We start from the raw sequence: 14980 nt of genomic DNA on the forward strand, positions 1-14980 counted from the left end.
TATAGAGGTCTCTGATCCATTTTGAGTTAATTTTTGTATATGGTAATAGGTAAGAGTCCAACTTCAGTCTTTTGTGTGTGGATATTCAGCTTTCCCAGTTCGGTTTGTTGAAAAGAGTTTCTGTTTCTGCAGAAAACCGCATTGGGATTTTGATAGGGATTCCATTGAATGTATAGATAGCTTTGTGTAGTTTTGATTTCATAATGTTGTCTTCCAACCCATGAACATGGGATGTCTTTTTTTAACCTCTATATGTAATGAGTTGTTTTTCATTTTTAATTGAGATGAAAATGAACATATGAAATTGTATTAGTTTTGTAAGTACAGCATAATTATTTGATATTTATTTATATTGCAAAATGATCACCCAGTAAGTCTAGGTAACAGCTGTCATACACATAGCTACACGATTTTTTTTCTTGTGATGACAGATTTTAAGATCTACTCTGTTAATGACTTTCACATATACAATACAGTATTTTTACTATAGTCACCATACTGTATAGTACATGGAGTATCTTTTTGTTTGTGTTTTAATTACTTTCAATAAAATTTGGTGGTTTTTATTGTACAGTTCTTTCACTTCCTTGTGTTAATTCCTAAGTGTCTTTGTCTTTTTGATACTACTGTAAATGGAATTGTTTTTCTTAGCTTCATTTTTAGTATACAGAAGTGCAGTTGATTTTTGCTCATTGATTTTGTAGTCTGCTAGTTTGCTGAATTTCTTTATTAGGCAACAATTTTTTGTGGAATCTTTGAGATTTTATACATATGAGATCGCAGTCATCTCTTGGTATCCCACAGGGATGGGGTTCAGAACCTGTCACAGATAGCACACTCTGCACGTGCTCCAGTCCTATACCCCTAGTTCCGCACCTGGGATTGTTCAGCTGACCCCAGATTGTATCGTGCTGTGTGTATTGAAAAACATCCATGTATAAGTGTATTTTCATGGTTCAAACCTGTGCTGCTCAAGGGTCAACTGTATATCATCTTTGAACAAAGATAGTTTTGCTTCTTCCTTTCCAATGTGAATGCCTGTCTTTTCTTTTCCTGCCAAATTGTTCTGGCTGGAACTTACTGTGTTAGTAGAAACGGTGAAAGCAAGCCTCCTCTGCCTTGTTCCTCATCTTAAAGTTGTCAGTCTTTTACCGTCGAGCATAGTATTCACTGTGTGGGTCTCTCATATATAGCTTCTGATATATGGAGGTACAGACATAGAGATGGTATGGATTTGGTTCCAGACAGTTGAAATAAAGCAAGTATTGCAATAAAGCAGATGTGCACAAATTTTTTGGTTTCCCAGGGTATATAAAAGTTACATGTGTACTGTGCTGTAGTCTCTTAAGAGTTCAGTAGCATTGTGTCTAAAAATATCAGTATCTTAACAGAAATGCTAGTCATCTTTCAGTGAGTCATAATTGTTTTGCTTGTGGAGGATCTGGCCTCCATGTGGATGGCTGCCGACTAATCAGGGTGGTGGTTGCTGAAGGTTGTAGTGGCTGTGTCTTATTTTAAGACAACAATGAAGTTTGCCGAATCGATTGACTCTTCTTTCACAAACAGTTTCTCTGTAGCACAATACTGTTTGATAGCATTTTATACACAGTAGAAAAAATTGAAGTCAATCTTCTCAAACCTGCCTCTGTTTAATCAACTAAGTTTATGTCATACTCTAAATCCTTTGTTGTCATTTCAGCAGTCTTCACAGCATCTTCACCAAGAGTAGATTCCATCTCAAGAAACCACTTTGTTCATCCTTAAGCAGCAGCTCCTTATCCATTAAAGTTGTACCGTGAGGTTTCAGCAGCTCAGTCCCATCTTTAGGCTCCACCTCTAATCCTGGTTCTCTTGCTGTTTCCATTACATCTGCAGCTCCTTCCTTCACTGAAGTCTGGAACCCCTCAAAGTCATCCAAGAGGGATGGAATCAGCTTCTTCCAAACTCCTGTTAACGCTGATATTTTGACTTCTTTGTTCTTCATGGCATCTAGAATGTTGAATCCTTTCTAGAAGGTTTACAGGTGACTGCCCAGATCCCCCAGAGGAGTCACTATGGCAGCGATTGCCTTACAAAATGTTTTTCTTAAATAGTAAGACTTGAAAGTCAAAATTAGTCCTTGATCTTTGGGCTGCAGAAGGGGTGTTAAGTTACTCAGTTCAGTTCAGTCGCTCAGTCGTGTCCGACTCTTTGCGACCCCATGAATCACAGTACGCCAGGCCTCCCTGTCCATTACCAACTCCCAGAGTCCACTCAGACTCACGTCCATCGAGTCAGTGATGCCATCCAGCCATCTCATCCTCGGTCGTCCCCTTCTCCTCCTGCCCCCAAATCACTCCCAGCATCAGAGTCTTTTCCAATGAGTCAACTCTTCGCATGAAGTGGGCAAAGTACTGGAGTTTCAGCTTTAGCATCATTCCCTCCAAAGAAATCCCAGGGCTGATCTCCTTCAGAACGGACTGGTTGGATCTCCTTGCAGTCCAAGGGACTCTCAAGAGTCTTCTCCAACACCACAGTTCAAAAGCATCAATTCTTCAGCACTCAGCCTTCTTCACAGTCGAAATCTCACATCCATACACGACTACAGGAAAAACCATAGCCTTGACTAGATGGACCTTAGTCAACAAGGTAATGCCTCTGCTTTTGAATATGCTGTCTAGGTTGGTCATAACTTTTCTTCCAAGGAGTAAGCGTCTTTTAATTTCATGGCTGCAGTCACCATCTGCAGTGATTTTGGAGGCCAAAAAAATAAAGTCTGACACTGTTTCCACTGTTTCCCCATCTATTTCCCATGAAGTGATGGGAGCGGATGCCATAATCTTTGTTTTCTGAATGTTGAGCTTTAGGCCAACTTTCTCACTCTCCTCTTTTACTTTCATCAAGAGGCTTTTTAGTTCCTCTTCACTTTCTGCCATAAGGGTGGTGTCATCTGCATATCTGAGGTTATTGATATTTCTCCCGGCAATCTTGATTCCAGCTTGTGTTTCTTCCAGTCCAGCGTTTCTCATGATGTACTCTGTATATAAGTTAAATAAGCAGGGTGACAATATACAGCCTTGACGTACTCCTTTTCCTATTTGTTGTTCCATGTCCAGTTCTAACTGTTGCTTCCTGACCTACATACAGGTTTCTCAAGAGGCAGGTCAGGTGGTCTGGTATTCCCATCTCTTCCAGAATTTTCCACAGTTTATTGTGATCCACACAGTCATAGGCTTTGGCATAGTCAATAAAGCAGAAATAGATGTTTTTATGGAACTCTCTTGCTTTTGCCATGATCTAGTGCATCTTGGCAATTTGATCTCTGGTTCCTCTGCCTTTTCTAAAACCAGCTTGAACATCAGGAACTTCATGGTTCACATATTGCTGAAGCCTGGCTTGGAGAATTTTGAGCATTACTTTACTACCATGTGAGGTGAGTGCAATTGTGTGGTAGTTTGAGCATTCTTTGGCATTGCCTTTCTTTGGGATTGGAATGAAAACTGACCTTTTCCAGTCCTGTGGCCACTGCTGAGTTTTCCAAATTTGCTGGCATATTGAGTGCAACACTTTCACAGCATCATCTTTCAGGATTTGAAATAGCTCCACTGGAATTCCATCACGTCCACTAGCTTTGTTCGTAGTGATGCTTTCTAAGGCCCACTTGACTTCACATTCCAGGATGTCTGGCTCTAGGTGAGTGATCACACCATCGTGATTATCTGGATCATGAAGATCTTTTTTGTACAGTTCTATGTATTCTTGCCACCTCTTCTTAATATCTTCTGCTTCTGTTAGGTCCATACCATTTCTGTCCTTTATCGAGCCCATCTTTGCATGAAATGTTCCCTTGGTATCTCTAGTTTTCTTGAAGAGATCTCTAGTCTTTCCCATTCTGTTGTTTTCCTCTATTTCTTTGCATTGATCGCTGAGGAAGGCTTTCTTATGTCTTCTTGCTATTCTTTGAACTCTGCATTCAGATGCTTACACCTTTCCTTTTTTCCTTTGCTTTTCGCCTCTCTTCTTTTCACAGCTATTTGTAAGGCCTCCTCAGACAGCCATTTTGCTTTTTTGCATTTCTTTTCCATGGGGATGGTCTTGATGCCCGTCTCCTGTGCAGTGTCACGAACCTCATTCCATAGCTCATCAGGCACTCTATCTATCAGATCCAGGCCCTTAAATCTATTTCTCATTTCCACTGTATAATCATAAGGGATTTGATTTAGGTCATACCTGAATGGTCTAGCAGTTTTCCCTATTTTCTTCAATTTAAGTTTGAATTTAGTAATAAGGAGTTCATGAGCTGAGCCACAGTCAGCTCTTGGTCTTGTTTTTGTTGACTGTATAGAACTTCTCCATCTTTGGCTGCAAAGAATATAATCAATCTGATTTCAGTGTTGACCATCTGATGATGCCATGTGTAGAGTCTTCTCTTGTGTTGTTGGAAGAGGGTGTTTGCTATGACCAGTGCATCTTCTTGGCAAAACTCTATTAGTCTTTGCCCTGCTTCATTCTGCATTCCAAGGCCAAATTTGCCTGTTACTCCAGGTGTTTCTTGACTTCCTACTTTTGCATTCCAGTCCCGTATAATGAAAAGGACATCTTTTTTGGGTGTTAGTTCTAAAAGGTCTTGTAGGTCTTCATAGAACCGTTCAACTTCAGCTTTTTCAACGTTATTGGTTATTAGCAGGCGTGAAATCAACCTTAATTTTGCACATCCTCATCAGTGCCCTTGAGTGACCAGGTACATTGTCAGTGAACAGTAATATTTTGAAAGGAATCGTTTTTTCTGAGCTGTAGGTCTCAACATTGGCCTTAAAATATTCAGTCAATCCTTGTTGTAAACAGATGCACTGTCATCCAGGCTTTGTCGTTCCATTCATAGAGCACAAGCGAAGTAGACTGAGCGTAATTCCTAAGAGCCCTGGGATTTTCGGAACAGTAAGTGAGCCCTGGCTGTATTTTAAAGTCACCAGGTGCATTAGCACCTAGTAAGAGTCAGCCTCTGGAGTTTTGAAGCCAGGCATTGACTTCTCCTCTCTGGCTGTCAAAGTACTACATGGCATCTTCTTCCAATATAAGACTGTTTGCCTGTGTTGAAAATCTGTTGTTTCATGTAGCCACCTTCATGGATTATCTTATCTAAATCCTCTGGATAACTTGCTGCAGCTTCTGCATCAGCAGTTGCTGCTTCACCTCACACTTTAATGTCAGGGAAACAGCATCTTTCTTTAAACCTCTTGAACCAACTTCGGCCAAGTTCAGACTTTTTTCCAGCAGCTCGTCCATCTCTCTCAGCCTTCCTGGAATGGAAGGAGAGGGTCTCGATCTGTAGTAGGTTTTGGCTTAAGGGAATGTTGTGACTGTTTGATCTTCTATCCAGACCACTTTCTCCATATCAGCAGGAAGGCTATTTTGCTTTTGCTTTCTTATCATTCGTGTGTTCACTGGGAAGCACTTTCAGTTTCTTTCGAGAACTTTCCCTTTGCATTCACAGCTTGGCTAACTGTTTGAGGCAAGAGGCCTAGCTTTTGGCCTGTCTCAACTTTCAATATGCAGTTCTTGCTAAGCTTAATCATTTCTAGCGAGAGAAGTGCACCTCTTTCACTTAGACACTTAAGGCCGTGGTAGGGTTTTTAATTGGCCTGAATGCTGTTGTGTCTCGGGGAATATAGGAAGGCTCATGTACGGGGGAGAGATGGTGCAGCAGTCAGAGCATACACTTCTATGGATGACGTTTGCTGTCTTCATATGAACATGGTTCGTGGCACCCCAAACAACTGCAGTCGTAATATCAAAGAACACTGATTATAGATGACCATAAAGAGAATAATAATGATGAAGAAGTCTGAAATAGTTGTAGGAATTACCAAAATGGAACAGTGACATGTAGGCAGCCAGTGCTGTTGGAAAGTGGCACTCGGGAACTCACATGATGCAGTGTTCACAGACCTTCAGTTTGGGGCGTGGGGGGAGGACTGTCTTCAAAGTACAATGCAGTGAAGCACAGCAAAGCAAAACGCGCCTGTGCTTTCCTTCTGTTCCTAGTGTGTGTGGAATTTTGTGTGGAATTTTGCCAAATACTTTTTCTGTGTCAGTTGAAATGATCCTTTGATTTTTTTCCCCTTTCATTCTGTTAATGTGGTATATTTATTAATTTTTGTATGTTGGGTCACTGTTGGAATATTGATCTGTAATTTTCTTTTCTTTATCTGACTTTGCTCTCAGGACAGTGCTGACTTCATAGCATGAATTCAGAAGTGTTTTTTCCTCTAAATTTTCTAGAAAAAATTGAGGATTGTGTTAGTTCTTTAAACGTTGGTAGAATTCACCAGTGAAGCCATCTGGTCTGGGCCTTTTCTTTCTCAGATTTTCAATTACTGATTCAGCCTCTACTAGTTGCAGGTCTGTTCATACTTTCTCTTTCTTCATGATTCAGCCTTGGTAGGTTTTGTGTTTTAGGAATCTGTCCATTTCATCTTGATTATCTACTTTGTTCTTGTACAGTTACTCATAGCATTTTTATCATATCTTTGATTTATATCGAATCAGTCAGAATGTCCCCACATTTGTTTCTGACCAATAATTTGAGTCTTCTCTCTCTTTTCATTAAAGGTTTGTCAATTTTGTTGACTTTTTTTTTCAAAGAACCAGTTTTTGGTTTTGTTATCTCTATTTTTTGTTTCATTTATCTAATCTTTATTACTGTTCTCCCTTCTGCAAGCTTGAAGTTCAATTTATTCTTTTTCTAGCCCCTTAAGATATGTTAAGTTAGGTTGTGGATGCGTCTCTTTCTTCCTTTTTTAAATATAAGCCATATAGCTCCTACAGCTGTGAGTTTCCCTCACTGCACTGCTTTTGCTGCCTCCCATGTGTTTGTAGTTTCATCCCTTTTGTGTTTTCATCTGTCTCAAGATATTTTCTAATTTCCTTTGTGATTTATCCTTTAACCCATTGGTTGTTGGAATAACACGTGTTGTTCAGTTTCCACAAACTTGTGGATTTTTCAGTTTTCTTTCTGCTACTAATCTCACTTCATCTATTATGGTCAGAAAAGGTTCTTTTGACATCTCTTTTTTAATTTATTGAGATTCAATTTGTGGCCTAACATATAGTCTATCTTGGGAAGGTCTCATCTTAGGCTTAGTGTTTTGCATATTTCTTTTATATTTAGTTGATTTATTGTGTTGTTCAAACCCTCTATAGTGGAATATTAAAGCCTCCCAACTATTATTATAAAACTGTTTCTCCCTTCAGTGCTGTCAGTTTTTGCTTCTCTGTTTTGATGGCATATTCTTAGATGTATAATTATAAATATTGTAATTTCCTGCTTTGTGGATCTTTTATTAATCCTTCTGTTTCTTATAACCTTTTTTGATTTAAGCTGTATTTTGCCTAATAGTATAGCTACCTTGTTCTCTTGGTTACTGTTTGCATGGAATATCCTTTTCCATTCTTCACTTTGAACTATTTGTGTCTTTGGATCTGAAGTGAGTCTCTAATAGACAAAATATAGTTGAATCATGCTTTTTTTAAAAAAACCCATGTTGCTGATCTCTGTCTTTTGATTGGAAAATTTAACTCATTCACATTTAAAGTATTTACTGATGAGGAAGAGATTTCTGTCATTTTGGTATTTGTTTTCTGTATGCATAATAGCTTTTTTGCCCCTCATTTCTGTATTACCGTTTTCTTTTGTGTTCGTTTGCTTTTTATACTGAAACATTTTAATTCTTTTCTCATTTCCCTTTGTATATATTCTATACCTGTTTTCTTTGTGGGTTACATTTGACATCCTAAAGTTATAATCCTATAATTTGAATTTATACCAACTCATTGGGCAAGCTCTCTGAATCCCAGCCATTTCATTTGTAAAATAGGAGAACCTGTTCTGCCTACCTCAGAGGATTGGTTTGAGGTTCAAATATGATTAAAGCTTGTAAACTCAGGGCTTACAAGGGGTTCTGAGTTGCAAATAACTATTAACAATGTTTAGAAGTTCATTTTAACCTGTCTTTCATAGGAATATAACTATCCTGTTTTCTAGATCACTTTTTTCTTCTTTAAAAAATATTTGATTCAGTAAGTATGTATTAGGAACCTGCTGCCTTCAGCATATGGGAAACACCAAACCTTGTTCTCCCCTGAAGTAGCATCAAATAGAGCTGAGGATCAGGACTGGCACTGGGGAGACTTTACAGAGGTCCAGGAGCGACCAGTGGACACCGTGAGACAGGTTCTGGTTGCTGGGCCAAGGCTCAGGAAATGTTTACCTGAGGTCACAGAACTAGTGTTGGAGCTGGTTCTAGAACTCGGCTGGATCTGCTGAGACTTGGGCCAGTATTTTGTTGAATATACCAGGGTTTCTCTTGAAGCTGGCTGGCCCTGGTTATATCCTCCTGAGCTTTAGAGCATTAAGAACCTGTGTAAAGTGAAAGCATCTTGATCAGCACACTGACTATTACGTTAAAAGGTCTAAGATTTTGAAAGGTGTGGAATGAAAGACAAGCTGGGATATGTCGTGTGAATTCATGGCACGCTCCCTGCAGATGAAAAGAGCTAAGTCCTGACGTGGAGAGACCCAAGATGGGCTGTTGCATGAAACCAGAGAACTCCAGGACGCTCAGGGCAGAGCTCTCAGACCAGCTGTGCATTCTGGGCTCCATGTCTGTCTGACCATGTGCCTTGCTGGGGCTCAGGGAGACTGTGCCTCGTGAGGAGCACTGCTGGTTGCTGGCATTCTTAATATGGTCAGGCACACTACAGACATCAGGTTATTGGCATTCAACAAACATTCGAAGACCTTTCCCTGATAGCTCAGTTGGTAAAGAATCCGCCTACAATGCAGGAGATCCTGGTTCGATTCCTGGGTCAGGAAGATCTGCTGGAGAAGAGATAGGCTACCCACTCCAGTATTCTTGGGCTTCCCTTGTGGCTCAGCTGCTAAAGAATCCGCCTGCAATGCAAGAGACCTGGGTTGGGAAGATCCCCTGGAGAAGGATTCTGGCCTGGAGAATTCCATGGACTGTTTACAGTCCATGGGGTCACAAAGAGTCAGACATGGCTGAGTGAGTTTCACTTTACTATGTGCGTTACATGCTGCTTTAGGTGTTTTGAGGGTCCAGGGGGCTTAAGTTAGAACCAAATGAGATGTGAGATGTGGAAGGCCTGTTGTGGAGAAGCACTGTGCCCAACAAAGGTATATTGTATAGTGACACAGCATCTGACCTCTGGGAGACTGAGTCTTGTTGGAAAGATGCAGCCCACTGCTGCCCCCAGCATAAGGCGGCATGTGCTGAGCCACAGTGGGCAGAGTGGGGTCCCAGGAGCAGGAGGACCAAGGATGCAGATGGGGGCAGCCTGAAGGTGGGCCTCAGATGCTGTGTAAATCAGCAGGTGTTGTGCCCATGGACAGCAGTGGGTGCAGATGAGGTGTGTGATGGGGAAGGAGCAACGTCTACAAAGGTGTGAGGACAGAAAACCTGACCTCTGGCCTTGGCTTAGTTTCTGTATCCCAATAGAGTAGGCATTGCACCCTCTCCTCCTGCTGGCTTGGGTGGAACTACACCGGCTGCCTTGCCCCCAAGTGTGTGGGTCAGCCTCTGGAGAGCCTTTTTGCAGGCAGCCCTGAGGCCCACCTCGTGGTAGCAGGTGGCCCTCTTTTCCTGATAACCTCTCATGCCCCCTCCTCTAATCTGACCTCCCGATCGCCCACTGGCCCCAGGCAGGTGGTTTGGGCGAGTGGTAGGCACTTAGGGAATGTCTGTGCAGTGACTTTCTCCACTAAGGGACGTGCTGTTTTCTTATGGTCACCTGGGCTTTCTTGCTTACTTTCTGATTTTCTTCCTTCTCATCCATTTGTATTTTTTCTTTGCAGATGAAGCTGCTCAACTTATACATAAAGAGGGCGCAGACCACGAACAGCAACAGCAGCTCCTCCTCTGATGTCTCCACCCACAGCTAATGTAACGCCAGAATCTCTGTGTAGCCCTGGAAGCAGTCGGTGGTGCCTCAGAGACCTCCCCTCCACCCCCCATCGGCTGCCCAGTCAGGACCGGAGGCCCGCAAATATTTATTACAATCAGTATTTTGATCCCTTCCAGCTTTTGTGTAGAATCATACTGGTATTGAATGTAAGGGAAGCAAGGCCTGTATTTCATCTTCCTGCAGAACAGAAGGAATAAGAAAAGAGCCATACTCAAACCGTCTCGTCCAGCCTGCTGAGGTTGTAAAACCGTGTGTGTGGGGTGCAGTTCATAAAAGTCAGAGCTCTCTAGCTGATACATGGTAGAAAGTAGCGTGTTCTCTTCAGTTAATAACCAGGAGGTTTGAGGAGGCTGTATTGAGTTGTGTTTCTTTTTCATTCTGGCTCCCTTGCCTCTGGATCTGGCCTGTGTGGGGGCCGAGCCCACGCCCTTCACAACTGACAACCACGAAAGGGTTTTATATGTTTTAGGTTGCATTTTGAGACAGCAGCAGCAGCAAGAATATGAGTCAAGTCTTGGCAAGAAATGCGAAAAAAGCCCAAAGATGGCCTTTTAACGAACATGTCATATTTTGCTTACACTCTGCAGCCTGGGGGCTGGCACCCTTCACTGCCTCCTTCCAGGATGGGCTCCCGGCTCCTCCAAACAGCCCCACTGATGCCACCCCTTCCCCAGAGCTGCCGGGGCAGAGATCTGTGACAGTTGAGATCGAAACACAGAAATCAAGGTAAACGATAGCCTCAGTTAGTGTGTGCTTGAAGTGGGACTTCACACAGCATTGAAAGCCCAAGAGGGGCTGCTGGGTTTACTGCGGAGATCCTGGGAAGCACTACGGAAGAGCACTGCCCCTGGAGCCTCGGGTCTAGTGTCTCTTTTCCCCGAGCTGCACGATTCCACAGTGTTCTTTCAGTCAGATACTTGGCAACTCTGCCATCTCAGTTTTGATTTCTTTGTTTAATTTGGGATTGAGATCAAAGAAAAATCTAAAGAAACCAGGTTATCAGGATCATTTTTAAATTTTGTGAACTGAAGTACTTCCTCGATCACCTGTTGAAATAATCGTGGCTTAAGGAAAATAATTACGATATGCAGCGAATTGCAGAGAAACGGGATTTGAACCAGTTTAGAGTCTGTTTTTCCTTCAGTGAGGAACTTACCCTTTAAAATGTTTTCTTGAGGGTTACATTGCTTCAGTAAAGGTGACTACAGATCTCAAGTCTGTGTAACTTAAGTTTCAAGTAAAATTCTTCAAACCAAATGGAAATTCTTTTTGCAATCATGGAAACATTTTAGACTCTCTAAACTAAACTGGTTTTTCCATATTTCCTTATGGAAATTCGTTCAGTTCTTTTTCCCATGCCTGTTCTGATGTTAATTTTTAATGAGGTGTTTGCTGCTCAGGTGCAGAATCTTGGCAACTGCCAGGTTGTATGGTTCCCACCTCTGAGCTCTAGCTTGACGTTGGAAGTCGTGAAAGACACTGTAACAGAACATAACTTGTTTTCATTCAGAATTTATTTTAGATACTTTATTTGGAAATAGGCACCGAAAATGGAGGTCCAGGAGCAGTGAGGCTGGGGTGCCTTCACTGCGTGTGTGTGTGGGGGGGTGTGTGTGTAGGGGGTATCCTGCACGTGTAGGAGGTGCCCTGCTGCTGCTGTTGAGAGAACTTCAGGGGTGTGTTTTAAGTGATCAAACATCGTTGACTCTTGGCTCAAAACATAGCAGGACCAGGCCTTACTTCCATTGATAAATACCGTTTGTTCATATGTCGCTTTTGGGGTTTTTTTTCTTACCCCCTACAAACAAGTCCAAGTGTCTGATGACTTCTGGGGCAGAAACTGTGTTTTTTCCTGCCTAGTGTGTGTAGAAAGGCCTTTCTCCTTCAGCTCGTGGACACCCAGGTTGCTGCGGCCCCCTACCCTGAAGTCAGGAAGGACCTTGAGCATGGCCACGTGTCCTCCTGGCACTCACAAAGGGCTCGCCTTGAATGTCACTTGCCCAACCTTGGTCTCCCAACGCAGAGGGAGCCGCCACCCCCAGGTCTCTGGGCCTCCTGGGAGGAGACTCGCATGCAGCCACAACCTCAGGGGGCCACCCCCTCCAACCGACAGCTGCAACTGCCCTGCCTGGCCGCCGCCTCCCTGCAGGCCTCCTGTCTGGATGAAACAACAGAACACAAGCGAGCAAAGCACCCAAAACTCGTGTCTGCCTCCCCGTTCGCCTGACTGTCCAGGGCTACGAGAAGCCCACTGGGGCCAGGTCGCCTGGCTCCTGCTTCCCCTCCCACTGTGGCCCGCGGGAGGCACACGGCCTTCCTGGGGCACTGTAGCCACAGGCGCCTGCCACAGCCCCACTAGCTTCTCAGTCATGCAGGCAATGCAGCTGCGCCTGATTTGTCTCCTAAATCTTTTTCTTTCCCCGCCGCCCTTTATTTATCAAGCATAATATTACACATTAAAGAAGAGCAAATAAGAACTTTGTAGAACCTCACCAGGACTTTGCTAACGATGATAATTTGAAAATGAGAACAACGCTCTGAAAAATATCCACCACCAAAATAGTTTTGTTGGCACTGTTCACACGCATGGTCCCCCACATCCCCAGGTTGGGTTTTTGTTTTTTGGTTTTGGTTTTTTTGGGGGCTTTTTCATGTTACATCCATATCTGTATTTATATCTTATTTGTTTCACTTTCAAGTGTATCATGGCAAATGTACAGATTTTCTTTTTTTTGTTAATAATGTGCTAGGATTTGCTAAAAAAGGAAACACAAAAACCCTTTTGAGTTTGCCCTAGAATAAATGAGACTTAATTCAGTTTCTGACGTCCAAGTGGTCTTTTTTGTTGCCATGCCCTGTAGGTAGCATATCCCATCTCTGGGACATCAGAACAAGGCCACATTTCAGAAGGACTGAGGGGCTATGTTGGGGATCTCATGAGGTCAGTAGATGGGAATGCAGGGGAACACCCGTGCCCTAGGGGCCAGGGGCCGAGAACAGGCTGGAGGTAGGATAGAGCTCACGGGGAAGGGTTTGGGGGAGCCCTGTCAGCTGCAGGCCTGCGGAGGAACCAGTGCACGACCAAAGGGTGCTGGCCCCACCTCTTTGGCATCTCACTTTGATTTAAGAACGATTTTGAGTCTTCAGTTCGGTGATGCATCTCAGTTTCCCTGCCTGGTGACTGTGAGCCCCTTCTCCCCTGTGGCCCACCTCCTCCTGCCCACTGGACGTGAGCTCACGATTGGTATAAAAATCAAGAGCTGGGTTCAAATTTCTGCTCTCTCCCTCGCCCCCTCGGGCCACTGTTCTCGTGGATAAACCTGAGTCAGACCTCATGGATGTGCTGGGAGGGCCCGTGAGTGACGTAAGTAAAGCTGCAGCCCAGCCCTTTGCTGTGGCCAGAGGGACACAAAGGAAGCTGAGGTCCCCCCCAACACTCCCTCCCCACCCCTGGGGCCTGGTGTGCCCAGCACCTGTTACTCAGGAGCAGATGTGCCATCTGTGCATTTGGGTTTCTAACCCCTGCAGCCCCTCTTACCCTAAGGCTGCTCAGCCATGGCTGAGGGGGTGGGCACAGATGCCCGCCGTAATCAGCGGGGCTTGACTTGGGATCTGAACAACCTTCTCTGCAGAGGAATGCCCCCTTTCCACTCTCACAGTTCTCTTAAGTGTAGGTTTCAGGACCCCCGAGGCTGTCCAGAGGTTCCACGGGGAAAACGTGTGATTTACAGAACGCTGCTCTTGCCTTTCCCAGGTCATGAGTGGAGGGGGTGGGGAAGTGGAGCAGCGGCTGGCAGGCAGCGTTAATTAACGTCATGGACGAGGCACTTAGACTTCTGAAGTGTTCTCATCTGTAGCATCTTACTGGTTCTTAGACCAGTCGTGAGATGCAGCTGAGGGACTTACTGTCATGTCCCCGCTCCAGGTAGGCAAGCTGAGACCCGGGCACAGTGCCAGTCAGGTGGAGATGAGGGGAGTGGGGGCCTGACTGCAGGCTCCTGCCTCATCCTGCCTCCTCACCCTTCATACATCTCTGACCTCCCTGTGGGCACCTCAGAGTCCCCTGGGGAGCTGCTAAGCAGAGGCAGATTCCCACCCGGGTGTTGATTCTGTAGGGCCTGGGGCCTGGGCGTTTGTCACTAATTCCTGGGTGGTGCTGATGCTGACGGACTGCAAGCACAGTTGGAGAATCATCGTGGAACATTTTTCTGAAAACAAGGCAAGTGGTTTGGTTCCCAGATTTGGGACACTCTTTGAGACAGGCTGTTGCAGGAAACAGCGCTGGACTTCGGGAACATCAGCCATACCATCCCTGATGTATCCAGCTGAGCATCTAGACCAGGACCTCTGTCTGCTGTGAGCAGAGGGAAACCAGGAGTGTCTCGAGGGGACGTATGACCCCCTGGGGCGTAAAGCTTCCCTCCCACCCAGCCTAAGCCTGGACCCTGCCTGCCTTCCCATTTCCTCCAGTATTTATTAACTCCTACTGCAGTGGCTCCAGGCAAGAACGGACAAAGGTCATGTGAATCGGCATCTAATCCCAGATTATGTATTTAAAAAACATTAAAATGCTTCCACACCAGTGCCCTCTGCAGACACCGGGCCTGCTGCCAGTACTGAGGCCCCGGAGGTGGATTCCATGGGACACTGGGCCCCTCTACAGGGGCTGAGTTCCTGAGCAGACTCCCAGCAGCTCTGGGATCCCCCTGCTCCCCTGGGTGTCCCACAAGGGGTGAGGGGTGGGGCAGGAAGGGCTGTAGACCTGGGCCCTGACAGCATCACCTCCCCCAGCAACGTTCAGGCCCCAGTGGCTGCTTTGCCTAGAAAACCTGGAAGCCTTTGCTGACTTACTGCGTGAAGCCTCATAACAAACTTGAGAGGTCGGTCCCACGATTACTCCCATTTTGCAGATGGGAAGTAGAGGCACAGAGAGGTTGAGTAACTTACCTAAGGTCACAGAGCTAACAAAGTAAAGTGAAAATGTTAGCACTCAGTTGTGTCTGACTCCGTGTGGTCC

General features: G+C 44.5%; 1 protein-coding gene and 1 pseudogene across 1 annotated transcript in view; one reads left to right on the forward strand and one right to left on the reverse strand.

The window, feature by feature from the left end:
• The window catches only part of CLASP1 (cytoplasmic linker associated protein 1), a 276810-nt gene extending 264029 nt beyond the window's left edge, over positions 1–12781 (forward strand). The window contains 1 exon segment of the mRNA XM_018061634.1: positions 9854–12781. Within this exon segment, the coding sequence (XP_017917123.1) occupies positions 9854–9940 (87 nt within the window). The 3' untranslated portion in view covers positions 9941–12781.
• On the reverse strand, positions 1401–9656 carry LOC108638506 (annotated as a pseudogene).

Source organism: Capra hircus, chromosome 2, assembly GCF_001704415.2.
Source record: "Capra hircus breed San Clemente chromosome 2, ASM170441v1, whole genome shotgun sequence".
Taxonomy (NCBI): Eukaryota; Metazoa; Chordata; class Mammalia; order Artiodactyla; family Bovidae; genus Capra; species Capra hircus.